This window comes from Gallus gallus, chromosome 13, assembly GCF_016699485.2.
Source record: "Gallus gallus isolate bGalGal1 chromosome 13, bGalGal1.mat.broiler.GRCg7b, whole genome shotgun sequence".
NCBI lineage: Eukaryota > Metazoa > Chordata > Aves > Galliformes > Phasianidae > Gallus > Gallus gallus.
The window spans coordinates 2,452,094-2,464,211 of record NC_052544.1 but is presented as its reverse complement, the minus strand read 5'-3'; the positions used below and the strand labels follow the sequence as shown (position 1 = coordinate 2,464,211).

The window sequence follows — 12,118 nt, the reverse complement described above, 5'->3', positions numbered from 1 at the left end:
CACCCACATTTGCATTTCCCTTCGCACATTTCCAGGATGCAGCTGTAGCAAGGGGACAGGGCCACTATCAGCACTCAGAAATTACATTTGCTTCTGCCCATTGGCAATCTGGCCAAAACCGGGGAATGCTTCTCAAAAGGGAGAGCTGTTACAAAGGGCAAACAAGAAACCTAAGTGAGGCTACCGTCCCTCCCAGCCCCATCGGAGCACCTCACACACCCCAAGGCCAGGTGGTATCTGCAACCTGCTGGCACAGTTAGGAAAACACTACTGGGATGCACTGCCTGTGTTGGAAATGCAGAAGGCAGCTTTCTGCAGGGGGCTGCTGCCGGAACACACACCTGCACTGCAGCCGCTCTGACGTCGCTGACAATGAGGGCGAGCTCACCAAATCAATTGGGACAGTGGGATCACCGAGAATGGCCTTTAAGCTGCTGGCCTCAGTGATGGGCAGTGAGCATTCAAACACCACCGGGGCCATTTCCTTCTGGCTTTCCATCTCTGCTTACCCACAGCAGGCAACACCAGAGAGAAGATGGTGTTTTGCAGAGGTGCCGGGTGAGCGGACACTAAGCTAGCTAAAAAATCCCACACGTTTGGTGCCTTCACTACGTCCAGCTCACCTTCAGAGCACAGTAACTGCCCATTTCAGACTGTTTTACCATCCAACTCCATTGCGTTGTGCGAATTCTGTACACAGCAGCAAATCACGCGTAGAGCGATACAAAGTAGAAGGCATTTCAGTACCGGTGATCCTCACTATTTCTCTCAGCTCCCAGCTCGGCGCTGCTCACCCCCAGCGGCGGCAAACCGGGGCCGTTCCCGCCGGGCTGCGGTCCGTGCGTTCCCTGCAGGGCGGGCGGAAGGGCAGCGCCCCCCGGGCCCGGAGTTCCAGACCGGAGCCGCGCACCGGGCGCACGCAGCCCGCCTCCCAGCCGGCGCTCAGCATTACGCGTTCCCCCCTCCACACAGCGATCATTTGGATGCGCGTTTTTCCGTTAGTTTCTCTATTTCTTGAATTAGTTGTTTGCTTTTTTTAACGTTTTTCCTCAGCGGTCCTCAGAGGAGGAGGACGGCGGGAGGAGCGGCGCGCGGCCGGGCCCAGCCCGCAGCCACCTCCAGGCAGCGCCGGGCCCCTCAGGCCCACAGTGCGGCGCCGGGCCCTGCGGGAGGCTGCGGAGGGGGGGGGTGGAGGGAACGGGGGCGAGGGCGACTCACCATCAGCTCGATAGTCTTGTCCTCGATCACCGAGTCGGGCTCCATAGCGGCGGCAGCTCCGCGCGGCGCCCGCCCGCCCCGCGCCCGCCAGGCCCCGCCGCCGCTCGCCCGCCCCCCCGCCTCGCGCGCGTACACGCACACGCACGCACGGACGTACGTGACGTCACGGCGCCCAGAAGAAAAGCGGCGCTCGGCGCCTCCCGCTCTCCTCAGAGCGGACCACAACTCCCGGCGGCCCCCGCGGCGCCGCGCTCCTATTGGCTGTGTGGGGCGCCCGGCGCTCTCTGCGGCCGCACGGAGGTTGCTGGGAAGGCGCCGCGCCGCCTGACGGGACGCGCGCGGCAGCGGTACCAGGCCCGGCCCCGGCTTGTGACCGCTGTGAGGAGAGAAAATGGCGCGGGGCCGGGAAGCAGCGGCGCTCTCTGCCGCCTCCACCCGCGCGGCGGGCCTACCCGCAGTCAGCTCCTTGTATTTCGCTTTTCGAGCCTGGTGTTCTCCTTAGCTCAGAGTTGGCCCCGCTTAGTTTCCTCCTTCCTCAGAGGCGCTGAGGTGAAGCCCTGGGGCGCTGCGCGGGGATGGCCCAGGCCCACCTGCGGCCCTCAGTGCTGAGCAGCGCCTCCAGCTCCCGGAGCCCTCCCAGAGCCCCGGGCTGTGCCTGCCTGCCGCCGAGGCACCACACGCCCACCAGCGGCTGCGCAGCGTTACAGGGACAGCGGCACAGCACTGCTTTGGGCCACCAAGGTCGGGCAGGCCTCAGGCTGACGATGCGGCAGGCACTGAATGCAGTGGTAGGCATTGAAAATTGGAAGCAAAAATGTCATCAGCAGCGATCTGCTGTAACGACGCAGCATTGCACCACCACGCTTGTGATGGAAGTGCACACAGTAGCTCTCCTCAGCATTTTTTTTTTGTTACCTGTTAAAACCCGAGCCAAATGTTTAAAAACGTGGAGTAGAGCAGATGGAAATGACTCAAAGTCCTTTGTTACTGACAAGACGCCTGCTTTGTGGTGAATTTCTGTCAGCAGAAGCATACTTTATTTGTAACAGTATTATAAGGAATTCTTCCCGTCAGAACTACACCCTTCTCATACAATTTGCACACAGTTGGAGCCCAGCAGGTCTTCCTGCCCACCAAACCCCATCTCCCTGCTGCTGCTCGGCACCCTGTGGAGGAAGTGGGACTGATGTGCCCCAGGAGCTGCCACATTTATGCAGCTGCAGCCAAAACTTGCTCAAAGCAGCCATGGCCGTGTGCTTGCCCCGGGTACATCGCAGCCTCACGCCGACCTCAGCCCTCACCCCAACACTCTCCATCCCCATGGGACCCATGTCCCATGGTCCCTTTTGCCACACCTGGGGACTGAGAGCTGGGCTGGATTCTTTCCACCTTCACACCATGGCCTACAACTAAGGACTCACAGATGAAGTTGTTCCCTGGTTGCTGTACAGACCCCGATCTGCTCGCTCTCATTGTTCACTCCAGGGACCAAACAAGCCAGCAGACATTTGAGACATCAAAGCAAAAATTCAGTAGGTCTAATTCAAAACACATGCATGGAAGAGCCTTGCTGGCCGGGACAATGCCATGTCACAGAGCCACCTACAGAGAACCACTGTACACCTTGGCACTGCCGCATTGTTTTCTGAAAGTGCAAAGCATTACTGAATGTGTAAGAAAAGAAACAGGCAAACATTCCTGCAGGGGTTTGAAGGGAGGTAAATCCACGGCCTGGCAGCCTGAATGGCACTGTGGTTAATGCATCTCAGTGACAGGTGCTACAGGAGCACTTGCAGAACTCGGGCACTGCAGTAGAAGCCGTTGGCAGAAACCTGGGCAAAAAGCTGTAACTTGCTTAATCACTGGCAGAAAAAAAAAAAAACAAGATAGCAGTGTTGGCAGTAATTAAGGTAAGCATTATAAAAATCAGATTTTTGGGTTTTGTGCTGAATACCTGGAAGGTTGAGACTACGTGACATACAGCCTTCTATTTGTAACTTAAAATTGTTTCAGAGGCACTTGGCAAGCTTCTCAAGTCAAAGAGATTCCTCCAACCCAAGGCCTAACAGGGTGGATGAAGAACCAAGGCTTTGATCAATTTAGTCTGAGATACAAAGAATACTCTGCCGAGTCACTCGGCTCTGGTAGAGTCAAGCACTTTGCTCTAGTGAATCACTGCAACAATGTGAAGAGCACATTTTTGGGTGTGTGCTCTAAATCTTGATCAACTCAGCTGCTGGATAGGGATGGTAGGCTGCTCAATGATCAGTAATGCACTGCAGCACAGGGAAGCAAGGGCAGATACAATTCAAATGCCCCTGCTGGCAGAACAATATTACTTCACTTACAGCTGGTAAGAGCAGGATACAAGCAAACATTCTCCTTAGGGCAGGGACAAGTACACTCCAACCATGAAAATTTTTCTTCCTACTCCAAATAAGTATTTTGTACTCAAAATGGATGACACAAGGTTTGATGATTTATTATTAATTTTGATGAAGAGCTGGATGTGTAACTACTCCTGCACCTGCAATATGGCAGGTGCAGTAATCCTGCCATAGGGGTTAGAACAGAGCCCTGAGCGCTGCTGAATGGGCTTCCGGGCACCCACCTGCCCCAGACACAGGCTCAGCACTGTGCCTGCTCCTCCAGTGACCTTGTTTGTTGAATAACAGACGTGGAGATAATGGATCAGGGAAGGAAATGGAGATCAGGTGTAGGAAATGAGGTTGTGCCCAGTTGCAGTGCCCGGATCCCATGACTCACGGCAGGGTGGGGTGTGCGGGAACAGCACTGGGGTTGTGCCACTGCTGCACACACAGCTCTCACAGCCACTGCAACTGCATGGTGCAGATGAGGGGCAGTGAGAATCACCCCAAAGCTGGAGCAGAGCTGACCTCATGCAGACCTGTGGTCAGCCCTCATCAAATCAGCAGGAATGGGCTGTGACCCAGCTGTCCCAGCACCATTGCTCTGCACCCTGCAACGCTCAGGGATGTCCCCAGCTCCACTACAGTCAAAACCACGCACCCTCCTCATTATTTTCTAACTTGGATGCCTGGGATATATTTGTTTTTGCACTCCTGTAGACATGCTGTCACATCTTTTCAGACATGTCTTGACTTTCTCCACAGGAGGCAGTCCCAGCTCCTAGCAGGAACCTGGAAATGCAGAGGTGGGCCTAGAGGAATGCCACCTCTGCACCCCATGGCTTTACAAAGTTCTATGCAATCCCTGTGGGCTGTGGACAGATGCCCAGGCTCTGTCACACCTGGGAGGCACAGAGCACATGGGAGGGAAGTGTTTAAAATTCATTAAGCTGCAAACAAAATCCACCCTGGTATAATAAAATAAGAAGATTTAATGGAGATAAGACATCACTGTGGTGAAAGAGGGAGGAAAAGAGTGACAAGGAAGAGATGGGGTATGATGACGTGACAAAACAGCAGTGACAACAAAGCCCAGGTGCAGGATTGAGGCATCCTCACGTCCCACCCTCCCAAAGCATGTTCCTGGCTTCCAAGCACACCTGGGCAGAGATGGACTTCAGTGCTCTCATCTCACCTGGAAAGTCCCCATGCTTTATCTCCTGTGCAAAGTGCTGAAGTTGTGCCCTCTCGCAGTGAGTCAACAGCAGCTTGCTCAGGCTGATGGCATGCTTGGAGCACAAAGGGAGACTTCTCCTCATGAGAAGCAGCCACGTGTGTGCCCAGCCCCACACTGGGCTCCTCCAGGCACCTCAGCTCAGCAACCTCGAAAGCCTTAAACAGATAAGAAAAGCCCTTCTACAAACAATCAGAGACAATCTCTAAGCAAACTTCCTTTCTTGCTTTCCAGGTCAGAAACATCACAAAGAAAAGGCAGAATAGCAGCAGCAGCAAAGCCTCCCACAAGGGCTGCAGCACCTGAGGGACAACGGGGCCATGGGCACAGTGGGAAGAAAGCGAGAGCATCGCTCCCTGCTTGGGGACGGTCCCGGAGCACTGTGGCATGTGGCCACATGGTTGTGTCACAGTGTGACGAGCTGCAGGAGCACAACTTGCAGGACCCACAGTTCCAGGCTGCCTACAGCCATTCAAAGCTGCCTGGTTTTCCTCAAGGGCAGCATCCAGAGGATGGCTCTCCGTGCCTTGTTTTTCTGCCACTTTCCCTTCTCTATTTTCCATTCTCCTTAATAGAAAAAGGACTTTTCACACACTTTTAGCTCTTAGGTGAGTTGCCTGCCTCCATGCCCTCCTGTCCACAAAGAATATATTCTTCTAATTCAGGTAAGTCCAACCCTTAGCACCCAGGGATACCCCATCAGGGGAAACCCAGAGGTCTGTGCTGAGCACATCCCTCCTGAACAGCCCTCCACTGGCAGTGGGTACCACACAGGCATGGGACAGCCATGAGCTTTTCTTAAGGCCACCTGGGCTGAAAGCAGCTCCCTAAACACAGACAAGAGACTGTGTTTAGGATTCTTTGAGCTCATGTGTGGCCCCTGTGCCTGCTGCCCAGGGCTGCACAGCACCGTGCCCCTTCAAGCAGCAGCTGCTTGGGGATGCACATGGCTCAGGAGAACCCCAAAATCTTCGGAGGATTTTCCCCATGCCAACATGAGCAGCACAGCATGATGGAAACCACAGGCCCTGTGCAGGGGCTGAGGCTTTGCAGGATGTGTCATCTCTCAGCTGCAGCGCTGTGGCTTCACCCAGCAGCATCCCCAGCTCACAGCCTGGCTTTCACCTCCCCCCAAGATCTGAACCTGGACAGTCCCAAGAACAGGGTCAGGTCCAGAACTGGCTGCCAGTTTTTGATGGCTCTGTACAACCAGGGTCCCCACGGGCATGCTCACCGCCAGGAACCCCAGCACTCAGTTCTGCCCTACCTGCACAGAGCTGCCAGAGACTGGGCAGTGTCTGCCAGCACCTGGAGGCTATGGAGTGTGCAGAGTGAGAGCAGCAGAACAGTCCTGGGCACACAGCAAGGACTGCAGAACAAGGAAACTCAGCTGCAGGGATCCCTTTGCTGGAGAACGCTGTAGTTTTGTGCCTGTGCAGAAACTAGGTGGCCCAAGAGGTGAAGCAGCTTTGCAGAGAAACCTGTCCTGGCATTAAAAGAGAGAAACCATGGATTAGAAACAGGTTTTGCCTTGCAGCTTTAGAGGCGATGGGGTTGAAAAGAATTATCCAACACCTGCTAAACAGTTCAGCAGCCCAGACTTACACACAGCATCCTTCAGGAGCTCTGCTCTCCAGGTCCTGGATTTCAGAGCTGCCACATCCCTGGGGTGACCACGGCTGCTCCAGGAGCCGGCCTGCAGACACAGAACCCCAGGAATTGAGGGAAGTCTCCCTCTATTTGGAGGGGAGGCAAAGGGAAGTGGCCTGCAAAGAGGCACAGGAAGAAGGGTGAGAAGCCAGCAGCGACCTCAGCATGGCAAGGATCAGACAGCTCCATAGAGCAGGACAGGCTGTGCCACCACCCCTGCAGCCCTTTCTCCCATGCAAGACAGCAGCCCTGCAGCAAGGAGAGGGGCTCATCCCTGCTGACCCCAGCTGCAGGTTAAGATCACTCTGGTGTCCCACTGTTAGTGAGAGGCCAGCGTTTGCCCTTTGATTTAGTTATGCACCGACAAAGATTCAGAAGTGTTGGAAGTGCAATTTTTTGCCACCGACTAAAAATAGCCGAGCGAAATTCCAGAGCTGCCTTTCAGCGCCGCCGGCTGCGCTCAGCTTAACAGGACAATGGCAGCTGTAGGCTGATGGTGACAACACGCAGGCCGGGCTCCAGCACCCTGAATAACGAGTTCTAAAGGGCAAAATTTGGCTGTAATTACAGCTATGCAAAAAGCAGTATTTAAAAACACTATTATCTAAATACCTGAACATGCATTGCCAACTTAACACTGGACAGGGGGATGCAATAAGAGTGGGACAGACTTTGCACAAAATAAAAATTCACCCAGCAAATCCATAGATCCCTTCCAGGAGGATGCTCAGTTAGCAGCCCGCAGTACAGCAGCGATGCTGGGAGCCACGCTGCACGGCTTTTAAGCACAAACCACCCACCCTATGAGCTGCTGCGGTGGCACGTGGTCACTTCTGAGCTCTGCAGAGTGATGTCCTGTGCACACGCCAGGCAGAATAGGTGCCTGTCACCAACCTGAGCCCGTGGCACTATTCAGGGTGAAAAAAAAAGGACTAAGTCAGTGCTTTCAAATGAGACAGTCCTAGTGCTAACGCTGACCCTTGCAACTCAAACAGAAGCGAGCCTGCAACAAAAGCACTTTCCGAAGGGCTAAAGGGATAGGTACCCTTATGTCAGCAGTTACAGGCAATAGCTTCATCACTTTTCTCCTCAGTGGCCTCATCCTTCTGCTGACATGTCCCTGGGTGACGTTAGGGACCCGAGTGCAAAAGTGCCAGACACACACAGTAAGGGGACCCAGCCCCGCTCATGTGGCCGCTCTGCAAAGCAGACCCAGTTGTGTTTTCTCACTGAAACGTGAAAGAGAAGAGATGTGAGAGGCAGCCATGTAGATCAGCATGGGAAGTAACAGCAGTTTCCAGTCACGTCTGGCATGGAGCTCCTGTGACAGTGAACTAGAGAGCTCTCGGGCATCCCTCCACAACAGCCAGGCTCTGCCGCTCCTCTTTTCTCCTTAGAATGCAAAACTGAACATCAGAAACCACGTTTGCTGGTTGTGTCATTAAAAGGTTAATTGAGGAATGTTTGCTCTTCCTGAAAACACACATCCACAGCCCGGTTACAGCAAGCGGTGAGGCCGGGTGCACATTTCCTGCTTCTCCCATGACGTGCCCTGACCGATGGGATGCCTCATTTCATGCTGATCTCAGCTCAACGCTTTGATCTGCACCACAAGCTGAACACAGTCAGCTTTTTGTACCAGGGCTGCAGACAGCATGGGATGCACACAGCAAAGCATTTTGTGCATCATTTTTATCTTATCAGCAGAAATGCCACAGCTCCACAGCCTCCAGCAGCCAGGGACCCGAGAACCACCAGCCTATATAGCACAGACCAAGGAGCAAGGCAGGGAGCTCAGAAGCTGAACTCCATATAAAACTGCCCCAGGGAAGCAGCAAATCTTATTGCAGTATTAGCCTACATGGAAAGGAAGAGCAGCCCAGTAGCTGCAGCACACATCCTGTTGCCCTGGCACTGCAGCACAAGGGGAGGTGCTCAGCTTCAGGCAATCACTGCCAGGTGAGAGCAGGGGAGGGTGATTTAAAGCATCTGTTAGAACTCCTGCTATTGATGGCATATTTTACATATTGCCCTCTGGAAAAGCCATCAATATATCTATTTTGAATACAGGAAAAACCTCAGCAGGTAGGCCAGAGTACAGCAAGCACAGCTCTGATCTGGGTTAGTCCTGCACCGAAGGGTTGGGTAACAGGGGCCTCTCAGCACTCCAGTGATCTGTGATGGGAGCGCTAAGCACCACTTCCTGCACCTGCAAAGGATTTTTTCAGCTCCATAGTTCTAAAAGCCCACCTTTGGTAACACAGCACGACATCATCTGAACTTTTTATTGGTGTGGTGTTGGTTTTTTTTATCCCCCTCTGAAGTCAGATTTCTGCCACAGCTTAAGAGAGCAGCTCAGCATGATGAGGAAACAAGACGTTCCGAAGCTCAGCTACGTAGCAGCCACCTTAAAGCTCACATACGGTTCTGAAGCCTTGCAGGCACAGAACAGAGTAAAGCAGGCGTTTCCTGGACTAAAGGAAATAAATCAGGAGTCCATACTATATTCTTAAATATGGTTTAATACTCTTCTCCATTTCTGTACATCACAACACCAAGATATCACTGCTTGGGATCTCTCTGCAGAGGCTATATAGTATGCGAAGGCTAGGATTTTTCACCCCCATTTAACGTGTTTGTATGTGTAAGTGTAATACATATCAGTATATATTGATATACACATCAATATATAATGCAATATATATCACTGAAGAGAACACATTGATTAAAGAAATACAAAAATTTGGCATCATTTCCAAACTTAAATAGTAAAAATAAAAACTACAAAAAGGAGCTGCATACCCTAATGTATCATGTGAAACAACAAGCAGTATATTCAAAAATGTAAATTTACACCCAATTTTTCTGGTCTTGTCATGTCACATTAGACCCATTTACAATGGCAAAATCCAGAACATACCGCTGCGAAGGCCGCAGGTGTGCTCAAAGCTGGGTTTGTGCACACCCATGGCAGACCCAGTCACACCTTCCGAGAGAGATTCCAGCTTTGATGTGAAAACAACAGCAAAGCCATCTGCCAGGTTATAAACCAGGGTTACAAGTTATATTGCTCACAATGACAGTAATTTTGGACCTCAAAGAACAGTGTGGCAGAAGTTTAAGACAAGCTCCTCCTCCATTCAAGTGAAACAGGATTATTGGAAGAAAAAAAAAATAGGCAGGTATGCAACTATAGCAACAGAAGCTGCTTTTTGACTGATGCATTCAGAGCGATCCCAGTGAAGAACAGAACTGCCAGGCACGAAGGTGTCAGAGTGCCCATCAGAGAACCCAATAACCCCCAGAAGAAGCAAGACGTGCAGCATCTTGCACCAGTGCTAACTTCATCCTCTGCCTGCAGGACCTCCTGAAAAACCCTTAGCCATTCCTAACAGATCAAGTCGCATCCTATATAGCAGGCATGACAAAAAAGCTTTTGGAGTCTTGATGCAACCAGAAGTTTTAACCCGTTAAGGGCGCATTAGAGTTCAGCATCAGATTTACAGGACACTTGAGAGCCGCTACAACAGAACTCCTTAGTGCCGGGAGATGGACGCCTCGGTGGGTTGTGCTGAGGCTCATCTTAGCACCAAGGGGCCCAAATCACCAGCACTAAGGTTTCAGCCAAGGACTCAGATTACTGATTATTTCTGGAAATCACCCGCTTCCAATAAAGAACTGTGGGTTCGATCAAATTCACATAATCAAGGAAACCTTACGCAGTCCTAAAGCAAAACCAAAACGACAAAAAAAAAATGACTGAGGAACAAAACAAAGTGTACCTTACTTCACTTAAATCATGTTTATTTTTGTCAACACTGAAAAAAAATCCTGAAGGCTGCACTGCTCAAATCCAATTAAGCCCAAAGACCTCAGCAGCATTTTCATTGCAATCAGTGAAGTGCATTTCCTAGTCTGTAAGAGCAGTGCTTCTGCAAATAGGCAAAAGCACGTTTGGCTGGTAAGCCTCCCCAAACCATCTGAATTTGCAAGCCACACCTCATAAAGCTAGCACAGGTAAGTGCTTTCTCATTCTTTTGAAGAGAATGAATGGCTCCAATTTCATTACATTTCTTCTTTTCTGCAGTCTAAGCTGAGAATGCCATGTAAATGGGTCACGTTGCTGCAAAATGCAGCAATTGATTTCTCCAATCAAAGTAAAAAGAAACAAACCAGTAGGATCTTACTTCTATTAATTTTTGAAGGAAGAGGTTTTACAGCAGTTAATGCATCATGAAGGTTAAAAAAATCATTTTCATAAAATACAAGAGCAACCAATTTCACCATTGAGTAAAAGTAAAAATTGGGATTCTTTTTAAATTAGTCCGAAGTGGCATACAGGAACTTAGTAGTTTGCTGCTGTACTGACACTATGACAAATCAAAGTGTAGGGTTTTGCTTTTTTAAATCCAATGCTTGTGGATCAAGTTCTGGAAATGTTCCAATTCTAAGGCAGGGATCTGTTGTGTTTTCCACCATGAGTTTGCTCCTTGGGTTGGATGCTGGAGGGGCGAGGCACGTTTTGCCGGACCCAGGTCGACTACCTAGTAGTCATCAAGGTCAAAAAATTCATCGTCTCCTCCTTGGTATTCCATGCCCTGGAAGTCCACTCGGTACCGCAAGATACCTGGTAAAAACAACACACTTTAGCTTCTTCCAAATTCAAAGAGCTACAACAGCACTGACAACTTTATTCCCTCTCTGCACACCAAGAGTTTCTCACCTGAATTTGCAGAAGCTAACTTTGCATTTGTATTGCAAGATAGGGTCAGGCGGATGGCTGACGGCACACACACTGCTACAGTGAAAATGCCACATCCAACGTGTCACAGCTCAAGAAAATATACTGCCAAAAGAAATACCCACCTGCCCAGCACAGACCAGTTTCCTTATGGCAAAGCCGGTCCACTTCTAAGAGAACTGTATCTCCAAGAAGCACCAGATATAGCTCATTTGCCCTAACACGACTGCTTTGACTAAGGCCTAGCAGTTACATTCAGAGAGCATCTGATGTTGAAGCAACTTTTACAATGGAGTGTAAGCTGAACTCAGCAGCTATATTCCTGGACTCTTCTTATCCTCCACACCAAGCCAGGTTTCTGGGATGCTTCTATCCTGGAAACATTTACCTAGGTGAAGTTTATTTGAACTGCAAGAACTGAAGCCTTGTAGCAAACAGTATCCCACCATGCAAAGAGTCTGGATCTGACAAGACTAGAAGACTCCTACAGTTATAAACCCTCAAAAGGTTAGAAACCTGCTGTTTCATACACAGCCAAACTCCTCAAGCTTATTTCCTGAGTGCTGTTCTTCAACCCCTAAAAATCCTTCTTTGCTCATGTCTATTTTAGCTAGACAAAACATTTGGCATATCAGCAGATAAGCAACGGATAATCTGGGGAGAACAAAGTGTGTGGCAGGTGTGTTTGTTCTGCTCTGCTACCAACTTTTGTCAGACTGAAGACTGTTAACTACCTGCACCTCCAGCAGACAAGCTAAGCTTGTTGGTGAGTTTAACAGATGGGCTGAATGAGTGCAGAACTTCTGTTTCTCCACAAAGTTGGTCTAATAACATTTTCCCTTGAAAAGAAGCTTAAAACTGGAGGGCAAAATACAGATAAGTTTTGAGATAAGTAATATATCTACC

General features: G+C 50.6%; 2 protein-coding genes and 1 long non-coding RNA gene across 9 annotated transcripts in view; 1 reads left to right on the top strand and 2 right to left on the bottom strand.

The window, feature by feature from the left end:
* The window catches only part of FBXW11 (F-box and WD repeat domain containing 11), a 65,186-nt gene extending 63,869 nt beyond the window's left edge, over positions 1 to 1,317 (bottom strand). For 6 of the 7 annotated variants that reach the window (XM_015293593.4, XM_040646886.2, XM_015293594.4 and 3 more), the window contains exon 1: positions 1,219 to 1,317. Coding sequence is in view for 3 of the 7 variants with exons in the window: in XM_015293592.4 (XP_015149078.1) it covers positions 1,219 to 1,263 (45 nt within the window). In the remaining 4 variants the exon portion in view is untranslated. Of the gene's footprint in view, positions 1 to 623 lie in introns of all 7 variants that reach the window. The other variant, XM_046900336.1, reaches the window with a different exon arrangement.
* Positions 1,318 to 1,544: 227 nt separating this feature from the next.
* Positions 1,545 to 9,213, top strand: LOC121106723. Its single transcript, XR_005839564.2, has 2 exons — positions 1,545 to 3,128; positions 5,056 to 9,213. It is a non-coding gene; the product is annotated as an uncharacterized LOC121106723 (long non-coding RNA).
* Positions 8,974 to 12,118, bottom strand: part of ETF1 (eukaryotic translation termination factor 1) — a 26,112-nt gene continuing 22,967 nt past the window's right edge. The window contains exon 11 of the mRNA XM_414511.8: positions 8,974 to 11,098. Coding sequence (XP_414511.2) covers positions 11,016 to 11,098 — 83 coding nt within the window. The 3' untranslated portion in view covers positions 8,974 to 11,015. The remainder of the gene's footprint in view (positions 11,099 to 12,118) is intronic.